This window comes from Oncorhynchus mykiss, chromosome 5 (genome assembly GCF_057628025.1).
Source record: "Oncorhynchus mykiss isolate SJ-2025 chromosome 5, ASM5762802v1, whole genome shotgun sequence".
In the NCBI taxonomy this organism is placed as follows: domain Eukaryota; kingdom Metazoa; phylum Chordata; class Actinopteri; order Salmoniformes; family Salmonidae; genus Oncorhynchus; species Oncorhynchus mykiss.
This window is the reverse complement of record NC_143026.1, coordinates 9,016,262-9,040,388: the sequence shown is the minus strand read 5'-3', so window position 1 is coordinate 9,040,388 and position 24,127 is coordinate 9,016,262. Positions and strand designations below refer to the sequence as shown.

The 24,127-nt window shown below is 40.4% G+C and overlaps 1 protein-coding gene across 1 annotated transcript in view; it reads right to left on the bottom strand.

Annotated features, from left to right (window-relative positions):
• Positions 1–20,748: 20,748 nt before the first annotated feature.
• Positions 20,749–24,127, bottom strand: part of chsy3 (chondroitin sulfate synthase 3) — a 184,102-nt gene continuing 180,723 nt past the window's right edge. Inside the window, exon 3 of the mRNA XM_036976699.2 lies at positions 20,749–23,223. Coding sequence (XP_036832594.1) covers positions 21,652–23,223 — 1,572 coding nt within the window. The 3' untranslated portion in view covers positions 20,749–21,651. The remainder of the gene's footprint in view (positions 23,224–24,127) is intronic.

The window sequence follows — 24,127 nt, the reverse complement described above, 5'->3', positions numbered from 1 at the left end:
ACACACACACGCACGCACGCACGCACGCACGCACGCACACACACACACACACACACACACACACACACACACACACACACACACACACACACACTCTCCACATTATGACCTAGGTCCTAGAGTACGTCCATCAATCCAAGCTCTGCCTTGATAACTGCAAATTGAAATGGAGGGTGCATGCCTCTTGGTAAACAGCTAGTGCGGCAGGTAGCCATAACTCTTCACTGACTTGACAACATGTTATTCAGATAAAAAATGCTCCTCAATCCTTGCCTTAAGATTTAAAATGATCTGTCTCATTTGATTAATGATCTCAGAGAAGTGACCATTTCAATAACCTAAGGTCGCTCTGGTGAACAAAAACAAATCTCCCTCATTACGTTGCTATTCTCCTAAGCTGCTACTATATTTGTATTTTAAGAGTTTCATTCCAAAACACTTGATTTCCATTTTCAGAAACGTTGATCAATTTGTTTAAAGAAATTCGTGTTTTTTCACTATCTAATCATGGAATGGGGTTGTTTACTATCTAATCATGGAATGGGGTTGTTTACTATCTAATCATGGAATGGGGTTGTTCACTATCTAATCATGGAATGGGGTTGTTCACTATCTAATCATGGAATGGGGTTGTTTACTATCTAATCATGGAATGGGGTTGTTCACTATCTAATCATGGGGTTGTTTACTATCTAATCATGGAATGGGGTTGTTCACTATCTAATCATGGGGTTGTTTACTATCTAATCATGGAATGGGGTTGTTCACTATCTAATCATGGAATGGGGTTGTTTACTATCTAATCATGGGGTTGTTTACTATCTAATCATGGAATGGGGTTGTTTACTATCTAATCATGGAATGGGGTTGTTTACTATCTAATCATGGGGTTGTTCACTATCTAATCATGGAATGGGGTTGTTTACTATCTAATCATGGAATGGGGTTGTTTACTATCTAATCATGGGGTTGTTTACTATCTAATCATGGAATGGGGTTGTTCACTATCTAATCATGGAATGGGGTTGTTTACTATCTAATCATGGGGTTGTTTACTATCTAATCATGGGGTTGTTTACTATCTAATCATGGAATGGGGTTGCTCACTATCTAATCATGGGGTTGTTTACTATCTAATCATGGAATGGGGTTGTTCACTATCTAATCATGGAATGGGGTTGTTTACTATCTAATCATGGGGTTGTTTACTATCTAATCATGGAATGGGGTTGTTTACTATCTAATCATGGAATGGGGTTGTTTACTATCTAATCATGGGGTTGTTCACTATCTAATCATGGAATGGGGTTGTTTACTATCTAATCATGGAATGGGGTTGTTTACTATCTAATCATGGGGTTGTTTACTATCTAATCATGGAATGGGGTTGTTCACTATCTAATCATGGAATGGGGTTGTTTACTATCTAATCATGGGGTTGTTCACTATCTAATCATGGAATGGGGTTGTTTACTATCTAATCATGGAATGGGGTTGTTTACTATCTAATCATGGAATGGGGTTGTTTACTATCTAATCATGGAATGGGGTTGTTCACTATCTAATCATGGAATGGGGTTGTTCACTATCTAATCATGGAATGGGGTTGTTTACTATCTAATCATGGAATGGGGTTGTTTACTATCTAATCATGGAATGGGGTTGTTTACTATCTAATCATGGGGTTGTTTACTATCTAATCATGGGGTTGTTTACTATCTAATCATGGAATGGGGTTGTTCACTATCTAATCATGGAATGGGGTTGTTTACTATCTAATCATGGAATGGGGTTGTTTACTATCTAATCATGGATTGGGGTTGTTCACTATCTAATCATGGAATGGGGTTGTTTACTATCTAATCATGGAATGGGGTTGTTTACTATCTAATCATGACATGGGGTTGTTCACTATCTAATCATGGAATGGGGTTGTTTACTATCTAATCATGGGGTTGTTTACTATCTAATCATGGAATGGGGTTGTTTACTATCTAATCATGGAATGGGGTTGTTTACTATCTAATCATGGGGTTGTTCACTATCTAATCATGGAATGGGGTTGTTTACTATCTAATCATGGAATGGGGTTGTTTACTATCTAATCATGGGGTTGTTTACTATCTAATCATGGAATGGGGTTGTTTACTATCTAATCATGGAATGGGGTTGTTTACTATCTAATCATGGAATGGGGTTGTTTACTATCTAATCATGGGGTTGTTTACTATCTAATTATGGAATGGGGTTGTTCACTATCTAATCATGGAATGGGGTTGTTTACTATCTAATAATGGAATGGGGTTGTTCACTATCTAATCATGGAATGATAAAACACAATCATACAGTAATATGAGATCTGGAATCTGGTTAAGAGTAGTACACTACAGTATATAGGGAATAGGTTACACTACAGTATATGGGGAATAGGGTACACTACAGTATATAGGGAATAGGGTACACTACAGTATATAGGGAATAGGGTACACTACAGTATATAGGGAATAGGGTACACTACAGTATATAGGACAGTATATAGGGAATTGGGTACACTACAGTATATAGGGAATAGGGTACACTACAGTATATAGGACAGTATATAGGGAATTGGGTACACTACAGTATATAGGGAATAGGGTACACTACAGTATATAGGGAATAGGGTACACTACAGTATATAGGGAATAGGGTACACTACAGTATATAGGGAATAGGGTACACTACAGTATATAGGGAATAGGGTACACTATAGTATATAGGGAATAGGGTAAACTACAGTATATAGGGAATAGGGTACACTATAGTATATAGGGAATAGGGTACACTACAGTATATAGGGAATTGGGTACACTACAGTATATAGGACAGTATATAGGGAATAGGGTACACTACAGTATATAGGACAGTATATAGGGAATTGGGTACACTACAGTATATAGGGAATAGGGTACACTACAGTATATAGGGAATAGGGTACACTACAGTATATAGGACAGTATATAGGGAATTGGGTACACTACAGTATATAGGGAATAGGGTACACTACAGTATATAGGGAATAGGGTACACTACAGTATATAGGGAATTGGGTACACTACAGTATACAGGACAGTATATAGGGAATAGGGTTCACTACAGTATATAGGGAATAGGGTACACTACAGTATATAGGACAGTATATAGGGAATAGGGTACACTACAGTATACAGGACAGTATATAGGGAATAGGGTACACTACAGTATATAGGGAATAGGGTACACTACAGTATACAGGACAGTATATAGGGAATAGGGTACACTACAGTATATAGGGAATAGGGTGCCATCTGGGACAAAGCCTAATTGAAACACCAAACACTACATCTCGAGTCTTGATGTTTGATGTAAACACCAAACACTACATCACGAGTCTTGATGTTTGATGTAAACACCAAACACTACATCACGAGTCTTGATGTTTGATGTAAACACCAAACACTACATCACGAGTCTTGATGTTTGATGTAAACACCAAACACTACATCACGAGTCTTGATGTTTGATGTAAACACCAAACGTGACATATATTATAATATATTATATTTAAGTTGCTACGATATTGGCTTACATAGATCAGCTTGAATACGTTTATTTGACCATGACTGGACACATTTCAGGTTCAGTGCTTTTAGATTACTAAGCAATATAAATTATATTTCTTAACCCCTCATCTCAATATCCTTGTTGGGGCTTATGCAACAGCAATAACTCCTTATATTGCATCTCTTAATTACATAAGCACCTGTATCTATTTTAATAGTGATGGGAGAAAAATCTATAGTTACGTTTCAAGATTTTTTTTTATGATATCGCAATATTATTTTTGCTGGTTGTACCTGCACTATTTTTCCTTCATAGCTTGTTCTCTATCTTCTTTTAAAATAGGGAGCAAAATATGTTTTCAGCACTTTTTATTTCCATGATTTTGCCATGGCTCCTCTCAAATCAAATCAAATCAATTTATATAGCCCTTTGTACATCAGCTGATATCTCAAAGTGTTGTACAGAAACCCAGCCTAAAAAACCCCAAACAGCAAGAGAGAATTAGAGAGAGCACACTTAAATCCTCTCTTTTCTCCCCCTGCAGCAGACATGTAGTGAGCAAGCAAAACGTTCTGAAACATCGAATCGCAGTATATCGTATCGGCACCTAAGTATCATGGTAATATCGTATCGTGAGGTCCCTGGTAAATTCCCAGCTCTACTTTTTTAAATTACATTTTATCTGTAAGGGACAGTCCAGAGACCCATAAACTTAGTAAGTGGACGGATGCATGATTTGTACAGTACGATAGCGGCACATGATGGCCATACCAAGATATCCATGTCAATTGGTATGCATGTCAGGAGGATTGCTAAGTACTTATGATAATTGCTATACAGTAAGATACAGAAGTGTTCTCTGCGGACGGTTTGTGCCACACCACTCACTGCATGTCGTGCATTATTTTCCAGACATAATAATGTTGATTATCACTTACATATCTTGCAGTGAATTCACATGCATCACTGCACTAGTCCTATTAGTGCTAATAAACAGTTGTTACCAGTTGAAGCTCGTTAATAGAGGTTAAAGGCTCACACGTATAATGTCTTCTAGTCTGGTGGGTCTCCTTACACTAAACGGCCAAGCACGAAATGCTAATTCATGATAATGTAATAGCGAAATGCTAATTCATGATAATGTAATAGCAAAATGCTAATTCATAATAATGTAATAGCAAAATGATAATTCATAATAATGTAATAGCGAAATGCTAATTCATAATGATGTAATAGCGAAATGCTAATTCATGATAATGTAATAGTGAAATGCTAATTCATGATAATGTAACAGCGAAATGCTAATTCATGATAATGTAATAGCGAAATGCTAATTCATGATCATGTAATAGCGAAATGCTAATTCATGATCATGTAATAGCGAAATGCTAATTCATGATAATGTATTAGCGAAATGCTTTGTAGTGGTAATGAACCAACATAATATGGCCCTCTTCTCTCATAACATAATGAATAACAGGGATTTTTTTATTTTCCCCACATCTGAAGTGTCAAAATGGAAAAGACAGCCTACAGAGGAAAGGGTCTGTATAATGGCTCGATTTAACATGCAGCTTAAATCTAAGTGCTGCTCTCTGTCTGACCTTGAGAGTACTTTCTGCTGGAGAGGAGATGGCAGGTCCTTTAGTATTCTCTTTGTTCTTCTGGTTTAGTATGCAAGGCTCTGCCCGTGTCAGTTTCTCAGCGGGGTAAGGAGGCAGCAAGTCAGTCACATGATCGGTTCATTAATCTTTGATCAGCTTCCTGCCTCTCGATTGAGAGAGAGGACACAGGCGCCTATCACAAAGAAGCCCTTTTTTGAAACTATTTGGGCTTTCCTTTGATGGAGATACACCCGTTTTGTTCCTGTTTAAAATAGACACAACGACCAGTGAACTGTTCAGTTATTATATAACTATTTTAGTTATTATATCCGTGGAGTCTATATGTAGTTTGGGGTAAGACAACAGACAAATCTCATGTGTAAATTTTCTCTGTACCTACCTAGTAGTACCTACCTTCTGCATTCTTTCACTCTTTGGCCTGGCGCATGAATCCAAGGTACAGCCATTGACCTTTCTGGAGAGTTGACGTGGAGTGATTGTTTATGACAGGGATGTGGAACAAAGCTAGATTCACATGCTCTGCCATCAATATGCTATCACAAAGGTCAACAGGCTCATTTGCCAGTCTTATTGATAACTCCCTGCTGTAAATTGCTTACGAGGAAGCAGTGTGTACAGGCCTCCCACTGAAAGATCCAGTATGTATTTAAGGATGCAATTACATCTGACTCGTGTATAAAATAACACCACTTTATTTGACTATCTTCCACTTCAGATAACTCAAACAGATTATGAGACTACTTCAGATGACCAAAATAGATTATGAGAATAGTTCAGGTAAACCAAACAGATAATGAGAATACTTCAGGTAACCCAGACAGAGTAAATGGTAGCCTCCATTCAATTCAAATTCATTTATTTTTTTATGTAGATGTAGTTTTGCAGTTATTGTAATTTGCCAATAATTGGTACCTTGCGTATCAAAAATAAATACAATATTTTCTTTCAATTTCGACGAGCCCACCTACCTGAAATATGGTTCAGTCCATCTGGCATATGGTTCAGTCCATCTGGCATATGGTTCAGTCCATCTGGCATATGGCCAGTCTGCCAGGCACGTACAGTAGTGTACTGTGAATTAATGCTACCTATTGTACGCTTCATACCAACAAATTCCCATTCAGCCCAATAATACTTTATAACGTGTCAACTTTCATTTTAATCACCTCAATATATATATTTGTAAGCAGAGTGGAGTACCATTCCCTTTTTTTAATGTGTTTTTCTATTATAGCTTGAAACAAAGGAGTGGAAGGAGACAGCAGGAAGGCCAGACGCGGGGATTTAAACCCAGTTTCCGTTGGGGAATCACAGAGCTATGTGTTGGTGCCAGGAGTGTTATTCACTCAACTAAGGCACTGCACACCATCACAATTTTAAGATTTAATTTACATCAGCACTTTACTATGAGCCTTTACTGCACTCTACTACAGTGCTCACAGGTTGTATTTCAGGGTTTGTGTAGAAGTATCTAGTGTCTAGGGAAGCTCCAAGGATATAATGCTGAGGAAAGCTCCCAGGAAACATCAGATAACAATAATATAAAACTAGTGGAGGTGGCTCATCTAATCTGAACGTCTTCATCCTAATGATTTGATTGGTTCTGGAACTCCTTAGGGAAAGTAAACCTAAGTCGAAGGCCATTCTAAGCCCTGATTGGTCCATCCATGTTTAGGCAAATAAAATCAAATTTTATGGGTCACACACACATGTTTAGCAGATGTTGATGCGGGTGTAGCGAAATGCTTGTGCATGCAATACAAACGTCTATAATGTGAGATCATAACCGTTGATTATGGTCTGGAGATATCTCAAAGACCACAGACGTTGGCTGACTCCAGCCCTTTGTAATGCTCCATCTAATACCCCTAGAGGGAGCACTACTAGATGGAGCACTGCCTTTGAATAGCTGTCAGGACAGATTATTTTCTTATTTTGTTTACAACATTATAAAACAATGACATAAGCTGTTGTAAAAATACTTGTTTTAGTCTATAAGACTGTAACACAAAATGATGTGGAAGTGGAAGAGTATAGTGACAGATGTAAGCTGCATTTATAATGAGACCTTTACACCGGCCAACGAACCCTTTATACAGGCCAACTAACCCATTATACAGAATAACTAACCCATTATACAGACTAACTAACCCTTTATACAGGCCAACTAACCCTTTATACAGGCCAACTAACCCTAACCCTTTATACAGGCCAACTAACCCTTTATACAGGCCAACTAACCCTTTATACAGGCCAACTAACCCTTTATACAGGCCAACTAACCCGAACCCTTTATACAGGCCAACTAACCCTTTATACAGGCCAACTAACCCTTTATACAGGCCAACTAACCCTTTATACAGGCCAACTAACCCTAACCCTTTATACAGGCCAACTAACCCTTTATACAGGCCAACAAACCCTAACCCTTTATACAGGCCAACTAACCCTTTATACAGGCCAACTAACCCTTTATACAGGCCAACTAACCCTTTATACAGGCCAACTAACCCTTTATACAGGCCAACTAACCCTAACCCTTTATACAGGCCAACTAACACTTTATACAGGCCAACTAACCCTTTATACAGGCCAACTAACCCTTTATACAGGCCAACTAACCCTAACCCTTTATACAGGCCAACTAACACTTTATACAGGCCAACGAACCCTTTATACAGGCCAACTAACCCTTTATACAGGCCAACTAACCCTTTATACAGGCCAACTAACCCTTTATACAGGCCAACTAACCCTTTATACAGGCCAACTAACCCTTTATACAGGCCAACTAACCCTAACCCTTTATACAGGCCAACTAACCCTTTATACAGGCCAACAAACCCTAACCCTTTATACAGGCCAACTAACCCTTTATACAGGCCAACTAACCCTTTATACAGGCCAACTAACCCTTTATACAGGCCAACTAACCCTTTATACAGGCCAACTAACCCTTTATACAGGCCAACTAACCCTAACCCTTTATACAGGCCAACTAACACTTTATACAGACCAACTAACCCTTTATACAGGCCAACTAACCCTAACCCTTTATACAGGCCAACTAACCATTTATACAGGCCAACTAACCCTTTATACAGGCCAACTAACCCTTTATACAGGCCAACTAACCCTAACCCTTTATACAGGCCAACTAACACTTTATACAGGCCAACTAACCCTTTATACAGGCCAACTAACCCTTTATACAGGCCAACTAACCCTTTATACAGGCCAACTAACCCTTTATACAGACCAACTAACCCTTTATACAGGCCAACTAACCCTAACCCTTTATACAGGCCAACTAACACTTTATACAGGCCAACTAACCCTTTATACAGGCCAACTAACCCTAACCCTTTATACAGGCCAACTAACACTTTATATAGGCCAACTAACCCTTTATACAGGCCAACTAACCCTAACCCTTTATACAGGCCAACTAAACCTAACCCTTTATACAGGCCAACTAACCCATTATACAGAATAACTAACCCATTATACAGACTAACTAACCCTTTATACAGGCCAACTAACCCTGTATACAGGCCAACTAACCCTTTATACAGACCAACTAACCCTTTATACAGGCCAACTAACCCTAACCCTTTATACAGGCCAACTAACCCTTTATACAGGCCAACTAACCCTAACCCTTTATACAGGCCAACTAACCCTTTATACAGGCCAACTAACCCTTTATACAGGCCAACTAACCCTTTATACAGGCCAACTAACCCGAACCCTTTATACAGGCCAACTAACCCTTTATACAGGCCAACTAACCCTTTATACAGGCCAACTAACCCTTTATACAGGCCAACTAACCCTTTATACAGGCCAACTAACCCTTTATACAGGCCAACTAACCCTTTATACAGGCCAACTAACCCTAACCCTTTATACAGGCCAACTAACCCTTTATACAGGCCAACAAACCCTAACCCTTTATACAGGCCAACTAACCCTTTATACAGGCCAACTAACCCTTTATACAGGCCAACTAACCCTTTATACAGGCCAACTAACCCTTTATACAGGCCAACTAACCCTTTATACAGGCCAACTAACCCTAACCCTTTATACAGGCCAACTAACACTTTATACAGACCAACTAACCCTTTATACAGGCCAACTAACCCTAACCCTTTATACAGGCCAACTAACCATTTATACAGGCCAACTAACCCTTTATACAGGCCAACTAACCCTTTATACAGGCCAACTAACCCTAACCCTTTATACAGGCCAACTAACACTTTATACAGGCCAACTAACCCTTTATACAGGCCAACTAACCCTTTATACAGGCCAACTAACCCTTTATACAGGCCAACTAACCCTTTATACAGACCAACTAACCCTTTATACAGGCCAACTAACCCTAACCCTTTATACAGGCCAACTAACACTTTATACAGGCCAACTAACCCTTTATACAGGCCAACTAACCCTAACCCTTTATACAGGCCAACTAACACTTTATATAGGCCAACTAACCCTTTATACAGGCCAACTAACCCTAACCCTTTATACAGGCCAACTAAACCTAACCCTTTATACAGGCCAACTAACCCATTATACAGAATAACTAACCCATTATACAGACTAACTAACCCTTTATACAGGCCAACTAACCCTGTATACAGGCCAACTAACCCTTTATACAGACCAACTAACCCTTTATACAGGCCAACTAACCCTAACCCTTTATACAGGCCAACTAACACTTTATACAGGCCAACTAACCCTTTATACAGGCCAACTAACCCTAACCCTTTATACAGGCCAACACTTTATACAGGCCAACTAACCCTTTATACAGGCCAACTAACCCTTTATACAGGCCAACTAACCCTAACCCTTTATACAGGCCAACTAAACCTAACCCTTTATACAGGCCAACTAACCCATTATACAGAATAACTAACCCATTATACAGACTAACTAACCCTTTATACAGGCCAACTAACCCTTTATACAGGCCAACTAACCCTTTATACAGAATAACTAACCCATTATACAGACCAACTAACCCTTTATACAGGCCAACTAACCCTTTATACAGACCAACTAACCCTTTATACAGGCCAACTAACCCTTTATACAGGCCAACTAACCCTTTATACAGGCCAACTAACCCTTTATACAGGCCAACTAACCCTTTATACAGGCCAACTAACCCTTTATACAGGCCAACTAACCCTTTATACAGGCCAACTAAACCTAACCCTTTATACAGGCCAACTAATCCTAACCCTTTATACAGGCCAACTAACCCTTTATACAGGCCAACTAACCCTTTATACAGGCCAACTAACCCTTTATACAGGCCATCTAACCCTTTATACAGGCCAACTAACCATTTATACAGGCCAACTAACCCTTTATACAGGCCAACTAACCATTTATACAGGCCAACTAACCCTTTATACAGGCCAACTAACCCTAACCCTTTATACAGGCCAACTAACCCTTTATACAGGCCAACAAACCCTAACCCTTTATACAGGCCAACTAACCCTTTATACAGGCCAACTAACCCTTTATACAGGCCAACTAACCCTTTATACAGGCCAACTAACCCTTTATACAGGCCAACTAACCCTAACCCTTTATACAGGCCAACTAACACTTTATACAGGCCAACTAACCCTTTATACAGGCCAACTAACCCTTTATACAGGCCAACTAACCCTAACCCTTTATACAGGCCAACTAACACTTTATACAGGCCAACGAACCCTTTATACAGGCCAACTAACCCTTTATACAGGCCAACTAACCCTTTATACAGGCCAACTAACCCTTTATACAGGCCAACTAACCCTTTATACAGGCCAACTAACCCTTTATACAGGCCAACTAACCCTAACCCTTTATACAGGCCAACTAACCCTTTATACAGGCCAACAAACCCTAACCCTTTATACAGGCCAACTAACCCTTTATACAGGCCAACTAACCCTTTATACAGGCCAACTAACCCTTTATACAGGCCAACTAACCCTTTATACAGGCCAACTAACCCTTTATACAGGCCAACTAACCCTAACCCTTTATACAGGCCAACTAACACTTTATACAGACCAACTAACCCTTTATACAGGCCAACTAACCCTAACCCTTTATACAGGCCAACTAACCATTTATACAGGCCAACTAACCCTTTATACAGGCCAACTAACCCTTTATACAGGCCAACTAACCCTAACCCTTTATACAGGCCAACTAACACTTTATACAGGCCAACTAACCCTTTATACAGGCCAACTAACCCTTTATACAGGCCAACTAACCCTTTATACAGGCCAACTAACCCTTTATACAGACCAACTAACCCTTTATACAGGCCAACTAACCCTAACCCTTTATACAGGCCAACTAACACTTTATACAGGCCAACTAACCCTTTATACAGGCCAACTAACCCTAACCCTTTATACAGGCCAACTAACACTTTATATAGGCCAACTAACCCTTTATACAGGCCAACTAACCCTAACCCTTTATACAGGCCAACTAAACCTAACCCTTTATACAGGCCAACTAACCCATTATACAGAATAACTAACCCATTATACAGACTAACTAACCCTTTATACAGGCCAACTAACCCTGTATACAGGCCAACTAACCCTTTATACAGACCAACTAACCCTTTATACAGGCCAACTAACCCTAACCCTTTATACAGGCCAACTAACACTTTATACAGGCCAACTAACCCTTTATACAGGCCAACTAACCCTAACCCTTTATACAGGCCAACACTTTATACAGGCCAACTAACCCTTTATACAGGCCAACTAACCCTTTATACAGGCCAACTAACCCTAACCCTTTATACAGGCCAACTAAACCTAACCCTTTATACAGGCCAACTAACCCATTATACAGAATAACTAACCCATTATACAGACTAACTAACCCTTTATACAGGCCAACTAACCCTTTATACAGGCCAACTAACCCTTTATACAGAATAACTAACCCATTATACAGACCAACTAACCCTTTATACAGGCCAACTAACCCTTTATACAGACCAACTAACCCTTTATACAGGCCAACTAACCCTTTATACAGGCCAACTAACCCTTTATACAGGCCAACTAACCCTTTATACAGGCCAACTAACCCTTTATACAGGCCAACTAACCCTTTATACAGGCCAACTAACCCTTTATACAGGCCAAATAACCCTTTATACAGGCCAACTAAACCTAACCCTTTATACAGGCCAACTAACCCTAACCCTTTATACAGGCCAACTAACCCTTTATACAGGCCAACTAACCCTTTATACAGGCCAACTAACCCTTTATACAGGCCATCTAACCCTTTATACAGGCCAACTAACCATTTATACAGGCCAACTAACCCTTTATACAGGCCAACTAACCATTTATACAGGCCAACTAACCCTTTATACAGGCCAACTAACCCTAACCCTTTATACAGGCCAACTAACCCTTTATACAGGCCAACAAACCCTAACCCTTTATACAGGCCAACTAACCCTTTATACAGGCCAACTAACCCTTTATACAGGCCAACTAACCCTTTATACAGGCCAACTAACCCTTTATACAGGCCAACTAACCCTAACCCTTTATACAGGCCAACTAACACTTTATACAGGCCAACTAACCCTTTATACAGGCCAACTAACCCTTTATACAGGCCAACTAACCCTAACCCTTTATACAGGCCAACTAACACTTTATACAGGCCAACGAACCCTTTATACAGGCCAACTAACCCTTTATACAGGCCAACTAACCCTTTATACAGGCCAACTAACCCTTTATACAGGCCAACTAACCCTTTATACAGGCCAACTAACCCTTTATACAGGCCAACTAACCCTAACCCTTTATACAGGCCAACTAACCCTTTATACAGGCCAACAAACCCTAACCCTTTATACAGGCCAACTAACCCTTTATACAGGCCAACTAACCCTTTATACAGGCCAACTAACCCTTTATACAGGCCAACTAACCCTTTATACAGGCCAACTAACCCTTTATACAGGCCAACTAACCCTAACCCTTTATACAGGCCAACTAACACTTTATACAGACCAACTAACCCTTTATACAGGCCAACTAACCCTAACCCTTTATACAGGCCAACTAACCATTTATACAGGCCAACTAACCCTTTATACAGGCCAACTAACCCTTTATACAGGCCAACTAACCCTAACCCTTTATACAGGCCAACTAACACTTTATACAGGCCAACTAACCCTTTATACAGGCCAACTAACCCTTTATACAGGCCAACTAACCCTTTATACAGGCCAACTAACCCTTTATACAGACCAACTAACCCTTTATACAGGCCAACTAACCCTAACCCTTTATACAGGCCAACTAACACTTTATACAGGCCAACTAACCCTTTATACAGGCCAACTAACCCTAACCCTTTATACAGGCCAACTAACACTTTATATAGGCCAACTAACCCTTTATACAGGCCAACTAACCCTAACCCTTTATACAGGCCAACTAAACCTAACCCTTTATACAGGCCAACTAACCCATTATACAGAATAACTAACCCATTATACAGACTAACTAACCCTTTATACAGGCCAACTAACCCTGTATACAGGCCAACTAACCCTTTATACAGACCAACTAACCCTTTATACAGGCCAACTAAACCTAACCCTTTATACAGGCCAACTAACACTTTATACAGGCCAACTAACCCTTTATACAGGCCAACTAACCCTAACCCTTTATACAGGCCAACACTTTATACAGGCCAACTAACCCTTTATACAGGCCAACTAACCCTTTATACAGGCCAACTAACCCTAACCCTTTATACAGGCCAACTAAACCTAACCCTTTATACAGGCCAACTAACCCATTATACAGAATAACTAACCCATTATACAGACTAACTAACCCTTTATACAGGCCAACTAACCCTTTATACAGGCCAACTAACCCTTTATACAGAATAACTAACCCATTATACAGACCAACTAACCCTTTATACAGGCCAACTAACCCTTTATACAGACCAACTAACCCTTTATACAGGCCAACTAACCCTTTATACAGGCCAACTAACCCTTTATACAGGCCAACTAACCCTTTATACAGGCCAACTAACCCTTTATACAGGCCAACTAACCCTTTATACAGGCCAACTAACCCTTTATACAGGCCAAATAACCCTTTATACAGGCCAACTAAACCTAACCCTTTATACAGGCCAACTAACCCTAACCCTTTATACAGGCCAACTAACCCTTTATACAGGCCAACTAACCCTTTATACAGGCCAACTAACCCTTTATACAGGCCATCTAACCCTTTATACAGGCCAACTAACCATTTATACAGGCCAACTAACCCTTTATACAGGCCAACTAACCATTTATACAGGCCAACTAACCCTTTATACAGGCCAACTAACCCTAACCCTTTATACAGGCCAACTAACCCTTTATACAGGCCAACAAACCCTAACCCTTTATACAGGCCAACTAACCCTTTATACAGGCCAACTAACCCTTTATACAGGCCAACTAACCCTTTATACAGGCCAACTAACCCTTTATACAGGCCAACTAACCCTAACCCTTTATACAGGCCAACTAACACTTTATACAGGCCAACTAACCCTTTATACAGGCCAACTAACCCTTTATACAGGCCAACTAACCCTAACCCTTTATACAGGCCAACTAACACTTTATACAGGCCAACGAACCCTTTATACAGGCCAACTAACCCTTTATACAGGCCAACTAACCCTTTATACAGACCAACTAACCCTTTATACAGGCCAACTAACCCTTTATACAGGCCAACTAACCATTTATACAGGCCAACTAACCCTTTATACAGGCCAACTAACCCTAACCCTTTATACAGGCCAACTAACCCTTTATACAGGCCAACTAACCCTTTATACAGGCCAACTAACCCTTTATACAGGCCAACTAACCCTTTATACAGGCCAACTAACCATTTATACAGGCCAACTAACCCTTTATACAGGCCAACTAACCATTTATACAGGCCAACTAACCCTTTATTCAGGCCAACTAACCCTAACCCTTTATACTCTCCAACTAACCCTTTTTACAGGCCAACAAACCCTAACTCTTTATACAGGCCAACTAACCCTTTATACAGGCCAACTAACCCTTTATACAGGCCAACTAACCCTTTATACAGGCCAACTAACACTTTATACAGGCCAACTAACACTTTATACAGGCCAACTAACCCTTTATACAGGCCAACTAACCCTAACCCTTTATACAGGCCAACTAACCCTTTATACAGGCCAACTAACCCTTTATACAGGCCAACTAACCCTTTATACAGGCCAACTAACCCTTTATACAGGCCAACTAACCCTAACCCTTTATACAGGCCAACTAACACTTTATACAGGCCAACTAACCCTTTATACAGGCCAACTAACCCTTTATACAGGCCAACTAACCCTTTATACAGGCCAACTAACCCTTTATACAGGCCAACTAACCATTTATACAGGCCAACTAACCCTTTATACAGGCCAACTAACCCTAACCCTTTATACAGGCCAACTAACCATTTATACAGGCCAACTAACCCTTTATACAGGCCAACTAACCCTTTATACAGGCCAACTAACCCTTTATACAGGCCAACTAACCCTTTATACAGGCCAACTAACCCTAACCCTTTATACAGGCCAACTAACCCTTTATACAGGCCAACTAACCCTTTATACAGGCCAACTAACCCTTTATACAGGCCATCTAACCCTTTATACAGGCCAACTAACCATTTATACAGGCCAACTAACCCTTTATACAGGCCAACTAACCATTTATACAGGCCAACTAACCCTTTATACAGGCCAACTAACCCTAACCCTTTATACAGGCCAACTAACCCTTTATACAGGCCAACAAACCCTAACCCTTTATACAGGCCAACTAACCCTTTATACAGGCCAACTAACCCTTTATACAGGCCAACTAACCCTTTATACAGGCCAACTAACCCTTTATACAGGCCAACTAACCCTAACCCTTTATACAGGCCAACTAACACTTTATACAGGCCAACTAACCCTTTATACAGGCCAACTAACCCTTTATACAGGCCAACTAACCCTAACCCTTTATACAGGCCAACTAACACTTTATACAGGCCAACGAACCCTTTATACAGGCCAACTAACCCTTTATACAGGCCAACTAACCCTTTATACAGACCAACTAACCCTTTATACAGGCCAACTAACCCTTTATACAGGCCAACTAACCATTTATACAGGCCAACTAACCCTTTATACAGGCCAACTAACCCTAACCCTTTATACAGGCCAACTAACCCTTTATACAGGCCAACTAACCCTTTATACAGGCCAACTAACCCTTTATACAGGCCAACTAACCCTTTATACAGGCCAACTAACCATTTATACAGGCCAACTAACCCTTTATACAGGCCAACTAACCATTTATACAGGCCAACTAACCCTTTATTCAGGCCAACTAACCCTAACCCTTTATACTCTCCAACTAACCCTTTTTACAGGCCAACAAACCCTAACTCTTTATACAGGCCAACTAACCCTTTATACAGGCCAACTAACCCTTTATACAGGCCAACTAACCCTTTATACAGGCCAACTAACACTTTATACAGGCCAACTAACACTTTATACAGGCCAACTAACCCTTTATACAGGCCAACTAACCCTAACCCTTTATACAGGCCAACTAACCCTTTATACAGGCCAACTAACCCTTTATACAGGCCAACTAACCCTTTATACAGGCCAACTAACCCTTTATACAGGCCAACTAACCCTAACCCTTTATACAGGCCAACTAACACTTTATACAGGCCAACTAACCCTTTATACAGGCCAACTAACCCTTTATACAGGCCAACTAACCCTTTATACAGGCCAACTAACCCTTTATACAGGCCAACTAACCATTTATACAGGCCAACTAACCCTTTATACAGGCCAACTAACCCTAACCCTTTATACAGGCCAACTAACCATTTATACAGGCCAACTAACCCTTTATACAGGCCAACTAACCCTTTATACAGGCCAACTAACCCTTTATACAGGCCAACTAACCCTTTATACAGGCCAACTAACCCTTTATACAGGCCAACTAACCATTTATACAGGCCAACTAACCATTTATACAGGCCAACTAACCCTTTATACAGGCCAACTAACACTTTATACAGGCCAACTAACCCTAACCCTTTATACAGGCCAACAAACACTTTATACAGGCCAACTAACCCTAACCCTTTATACAGGCCAACTAACCCTTTATACAGGCCAACTAACCCTAACCCTTTATACAGGCCAACTAACCCTTTATACAGGCCAACTAACCCTTTATACAGGCCAACTAACCCTTTATACAGGCCAACTAACCCTTTATACAGGCCAACTAACCCTTTATACAGGCCAACTAACCCTTTATACAGGCCAACTAACCCTTTATACAGGCCAACTAACCCTTTATACAGACCAACTAACCCTTTATACAGACCAACTAACCCTAACCCTTTATACTGGCCAGCCCTGGGAACAGCATGGATACCTTGATACTAGAGCTAGTGAATGTAGTGTAACTGCTGAAACACACCTATTTATTGGTTTCTGAGATGGACTTAAAGATGGACTTGTTTATTTATTTTTAAATTTGGAGGAGAATATCAAGATCATTTAAATAACTATCTTTGGCTATGTGCATTTTCAGAAAAAGGAAGTTGGACAAAGGAGAAAGATAATGGTACTTGTTATTTAGAAGAATGGTATAAATGGTAGTTGTGACGTCTTCACCATTATTCTATAATGTAGAAAATAGTACAAATAAAGAAAAACCCTTGAATTAGTAGGTGTGTCCAAACTTTTGACTTTTGAAGGTATATCTCCTTCAATAGTTGATATTTGGTTGTGTTGACAATCAAACACAATTCAATATCGAGTCTGTCTTCAAATTAATAATTTATATATTGGATTCACGTCTCCAAGTAAAAGAATAGGACTAAATAAAATCATACTTTAAATAATTTTTGGTTTGAGATGGAGACATGAATACAACATATTAATTATTAACTTGAAGATTACAGTTGAAATCAACTAAAGCTTTAAACCCTAGGCATAGTTGTATTGTCTATGTTTAGTTGAACCCTGGGTTGAATTGAAACAATATCTGTTGATGGCTTTCCAAATGCTATATCGGCCTAAATATTGATGATGTATGACTTATAAAATATGGTTCAATTGTATTTGCTCTGTTAAACCTACCCTTTGGAATGACTTCGATAGCAACAGCGAATGCATTTCTCAACAATCATTCTCACGATAGCACATTGGTAATTGTCAGTGACTAATATTATAGCTAAGCAGCGCTGGGTTTGATTAAAACCCTCGATGCGAGACCAAAGGGATAGCTGTAGATAGATCAGTTCTCCAGTAGGAGGTGCTGTAGATAGATCAGTTCTCCAGTAGGAGGAGCTGTAGATAGATCAGTTCTCCAGTAGGAGTTGCTGTAGATAGATCAGTTCTCCAGTAGGAAGAGCTGTAAATAGATCAGTTCTCCAGTAGGAGTTGCTGTAGATAGATCAGTTCTCCAGTAGGAGGTGCTGTAGATAGATCCGTTCTCCAGTAGGAGTTGCTGTAGATAGATCAGTTCTCCAGTAGTAGGAGCTGTAGATAGATCCGTTCTCCAGTAGGAGGTGCTGTAGATAGATCAGTTCTCCAGTAGGAGGAGCTGTAGATAGATCAGTTCTCCAGTAGGAGGTGCTGTAGATAGATCAGTTCTCCAGTAGGAGGTGCTGTAGATAGATCAGTTCTCCAGGAGGAGGTGCTGTAGATAGATCAGTTCTCCAGGAGGAGGTGCTGTAGATAGATCAGTTCTCCAGTAGGAGGAGCTGTAGATAGATCAGTTCTCCAGTAGGAGGTGCTGTAGATAGATCAGTTCTCCAGTAGGAGGTGCTGTAGATAGATCAGTTCTCCAGTAGGAGGTGCTGCCCAGCTTATTGTTTTTTTTGTGGTAGTGTATATACTCGTTAAAGTTCTGACATTGTTTCAAAGGTAAAAATCCAACATATTTTATACAAGGTTTGTTTATGTTGAAAATTGGTCAGCATGATGACATAATCCTGTGGTTGAAATGTCCCCCTCAAAACAACAGCTTATGTTGATAATTCAAATCCAATGTATTTTCCATGTAGATTCAACGTAACAATACGTTGACAAAATACATAGAAACAGCGTTGGTTCAACCTGTTTGTGCCCCGTGGCTAACAGTTATCTGAGCCATTACTTACAACGTTTCCTTCTCCATATAATTGTTTAACTGGAGATGATATGAAATCCATGTTGAAAATTGATACAGGAAAGGAACTGTTAGATTGTTGTTGATTTGTGGTGTGTATGGAATAGACAAGTAAATGATCAATAACGTTGATGGATGAGGACTGCACATGATTAATAAATTAGGGAAACTATTTGAGCTGTTTGAAGGCAGTGTTTGAGGTCAGTTTGCTTTCAAACAAGTTATTATTGGAATTAATGAATAAAATAGTTGTATAGGATATTTTATAAAAAAAATTAAAAAACATCTTTCAGTATTTTGTTCATTAGTCCACTGATGATATATGGTCCCAAAAGGTTTTCAAGATAGAGCATTTTCAATTCAAATCCAAAAGTGTGATGATAATACAAATTGCATCATAACGATTGAAATCGCATCTTCATTGGAGACTTTTATCTCCCTCACCAACTTCAAACATCTGCTATCTGAGCAGCTAACCGATCGCTGCAGCTGTACATAGTCTATCGGTAAATAGCCCACCCATTTTTACCTACCTCATCCCCATACTGTTTTTATTTATTTACTTTTCTGCTCTTTTGCACACCAATATCTCTACCTGTACGTGACCATCTGATCATTTATCACTCCAGTGTTAATCTGCAAAATTGTAATTATTCACCTACCTCCTCTATACAATGTATATAGACTCTTTTTTTTTCTACTGTGTTGTTGACTTGTTAATTGTTTACTCCATGTGTAACTCTGTGTTGTCTGTTCACACTGCTATGCTTTATCTTGGCCAGGTCGCAGTTGCAAATGAGAACTTGTTCTCAACTAGCCTACCTGGTTAAATAAAGGTGAAATAATTTTTTCTTTTTTAAAATTACGCTTAAGATCTTTACTGAAAGTGGTCTGTCATTCAAACGGTTATGCTGACATGCACAATCCATTGGGACTGTATCAACAGTGGACTAATGAACACAACACTAAAATATCATTTTTGGGTAAAATATACACCGCTGAATTTGTGATGACTACTGCAATTTGATATTTATTTTTCACTATACTGTATCTGTAATTTGCATGTTATTCACATAATAATTTGTGCGCATATTTTATGTATACACACACTTATTAAATCAATTTTAGGTTTAAATGCAGTGTTATAAGTTAGAATAAACACAGATATGAAAAGTATGCATTTCAACATTTGTTTTATTATAAATAACCCATTTTAATATACCTTAGTTGTTCTTGCCAGCAAACTGAACGACTTCTAAGCCACAAAGCTAATGGCGACAAGATGCCATTTTGTTCATTGAAGCATGGTCACATATCAGACAGAATGACAGAATGTGGGCCTTTGCAATGAGATTAAGAACACAGCAAATGTTGGACGGTATCCAGTACCTGAAATCCATGTAAATATTTTGACTAGAAAATAAAGATACAATCATCAAAATTATTCACACGCTTCTTTAAAAAATACCGCGGATGAAGTACTTTCGGTTCTTTGTATGAATTAGAAAACTCTAGTTTACAGTCTGTTTCCCATCTGGGAGCTTTAAAGCACATGTGTGGTACTTTCAGTACATTTATTATTAACATTATTGTCATTGTTTCAGTATTATTATCAACACTATTACTGTTTTTTGTTCTCTGGTGATGTTGTCAGTGTCCTTTTCACAGTAGGCGTGGGGCGCTCTGTGCAACTAATCCAACGGAAGGCTGCTAAGAACACATTCATTGGAGATGGCCAGGTGATGAAAAGATGTGGTCCTGAGGCATACATGTGAATCGCATGATAACAACGGAAATAGGAACGAAACAAACCACATCAGAGTTCCCAACAAGCCGTGAGTAAAGGCATTACAATGTCCTTTGGAAGACGCTGTAGAGAATTGATGAAACAAATCACCAGAGGAACACAACAAATTGCACCAAAGATAATTGAGCGTACCCTTGAACTCTCTCTCTCTCTTTCTCTCTGCAGTTTGGTCTCTTTTTCTCTCTCACATAGAAGCACGCACAGTCCATTGCTGTCTGCACTCATGCAGAACTGAGGTAACCTCCATTGAGGAGCCACGGAGAACAGGAATGTCAGGTGGAAGTTCTGTTGTAGCCTACCCCCAAGTGTTTCTCCAGCCACAGCTCGGCTAACTGCATCGAAGATGCATAAGTACTTGCCTTAGACCCTAGGCACATTTTGTACTGCTTGGGCTCAAGGCTAGTGTCGCACTGAACAGGGTGATAAATGTGGACGATTCCTGGTTCCTGGCTGCGGAACACTTTTAAACCGGAGTTAATCACTTTTGTGAACAGGTCTACATCTTCCAACCCCCAGCCTTGGATCGACGTATCAAAACCGCCAGCTTTTTGCAAGTCACTTTTAAATATGCAGGTGATTCCAAAGCCGTAATCCCTCCAGAAGCCACTTTTCTTGGTGAACACAAAGCTGCTGTCGTCAGGGGTGTTGCCGGCGTAGACAATTTTAGGATCGTACTGACTAAAGACAACGGGATAGTAAGCCTGTCTACTTTGGATGGTGTTGTGCCTGCACCGCTGCAGGGCGTCCCCGTTAAAGACTAGGTCCACGTCACAGAAGAACAGCAGTGTGTCATTGTCAAGTTGCGAGGAGCCCAGCTCCAGAGCCAGCCCCCGGGAGAAGTCACCCGTCATGGGGATGACAGACAGGTCTGCTTTGGGATACTTGTTGCTGTACTCCTTGATCAAGTCCAAGTGCTTCTCCCTGTCCTGGTTGCTGTCGTTGTCCACCAAAATAATGGCCAGCTTGACGTTCTGTTTGGGGATCAGGCAGATCTTCTCAAAGTTCTCCATGAAGCGGAGAAAGATGTCATACCTGCCTGTCAGCGGGACCAGGATGTTGACCTTTCTCTGGCTGCGTTCGCGCATCTCCCTGGTCGACTCGGAGAACTGGAAAGGCGAGAATATCTTGAGGGAGTTGGAGAGGAAAGAGAACGACTGCGACTCAGTGTTGATGGCCTCCACCAGCTCAACAACATCCAATTCCTCAGACTCACTGAAGAAGGGCCTACTGAAGGACTGCTGCAGGTACGCATGCCTCCTAACAGGCACTGTCACTTTGCGCCCTTTGTGTTTCTTGTACAGAAGTAGTAGGTCCAGAATGTACTCAGCCCCGTGCATGGGGTCCACCCTGCGGTAGCCATACTTGATCTCCTTGAAGTCGATAACACGCCCGCGGGCTTTGGAGTTCTCATTGATCATCTCCATGACCTGAAGCACCGTGTCTTCCAGGGCAGCCCGAAGCAGGCTCCCGAGGCCCTGCCGGGGCATCTGGTTCTCCCCCGTTGAGTACAGATGTCGGCCAGTGAGGAAGTCCCACTCGATGACGTCCCCTCTTTCAGCGGGCTGGTAGCGCGTGTAGGAAGGTGGCGCCCCCAGCTGTTGATCCTCCCACTGCACCTCTGTATTGCTGAGCCGGCTCATGGCCAGGCCCTCGCGGTGCAGGAGGATGGTGCGGTAGCGTAGCCGGGAGATGTCGCGGCTCAACATGTAACCGTGTAGCCGGTACTGGTAGGCAGGCCTCTTGTTGGGATGGAGTGTGATGGCGTTGTGGATCTTGCTGCTGTGGAGCTCCTGGATGAAGCCCTTCTTGTTGTGCTCGTAATTCTCGTAGAAGAGCTGCTGCATCTGAGGAAAGACCAAAACACACCATGGTCAGCACATGTCGATAATGGAATGTCTAGTGTGACGTCTATGGATACAATAAGAGAACAGACTCTCATCCTCTGATCTATTTAAAGGCAGATTCCCTGGAACAAAGCAGGTGTTGTTTGAATAATTTAATGGATATCAATGTGTGTACTACTTTAAATACTCATTTGAAGCATAGCTTAATGTAAGGATTGTAAAAGCTTAATAACTGGTATACTGATAGCCAGCACATTGTCTAGGTCATAATAGCCTTTCAGTAGAGCTTCGCAGAGGTTCCCAATAAAACAAGCAAGATTCAAAGATGGAATTGAGCACAAGTGTTCATTACAAGAAGCAGTCAATTACCCTTTTGATGCGCTGTGATAAAAGGTTCTAGAAAATGCCCAGTTACTTGTGCGTTTTTATGGTAATTGCCGGGAAGATAGGAGAAAGGAGATCATTTTGGTTTAGAGAAACCAATTACTCCGCTAAGATATTTATCCCCGTGTCTTAATCATTTTAATTAAACGGAATAACACTGGGATTGTTTGAAAGCATACACAGAGTTAATCGGTTGTAGAAATGTATTGAAGGACCATGACAGATTATAGCCAGATAAAAGAGAAGAGAGACGAGCAGTATCATGAACCCGTAATCACTTCCAATCTCCTCAGCCCAATTTATACATTGAGCTATTTTGACGTGTCAAATGACTCTGCAGCACAAAAGTTAACTACATAATACGCTCCTACTCAACTTCACAAAAAGGGATAGATAGGAGACCTAAAATAATATGAGCATTGGTCATTTCCAAAAACCTATACAAGATACAGCTTAATCTAAATCCATATTAAAGAAGAACAGATGTCGACTGGTTCAACACCTTTTACCCCAACTTGAG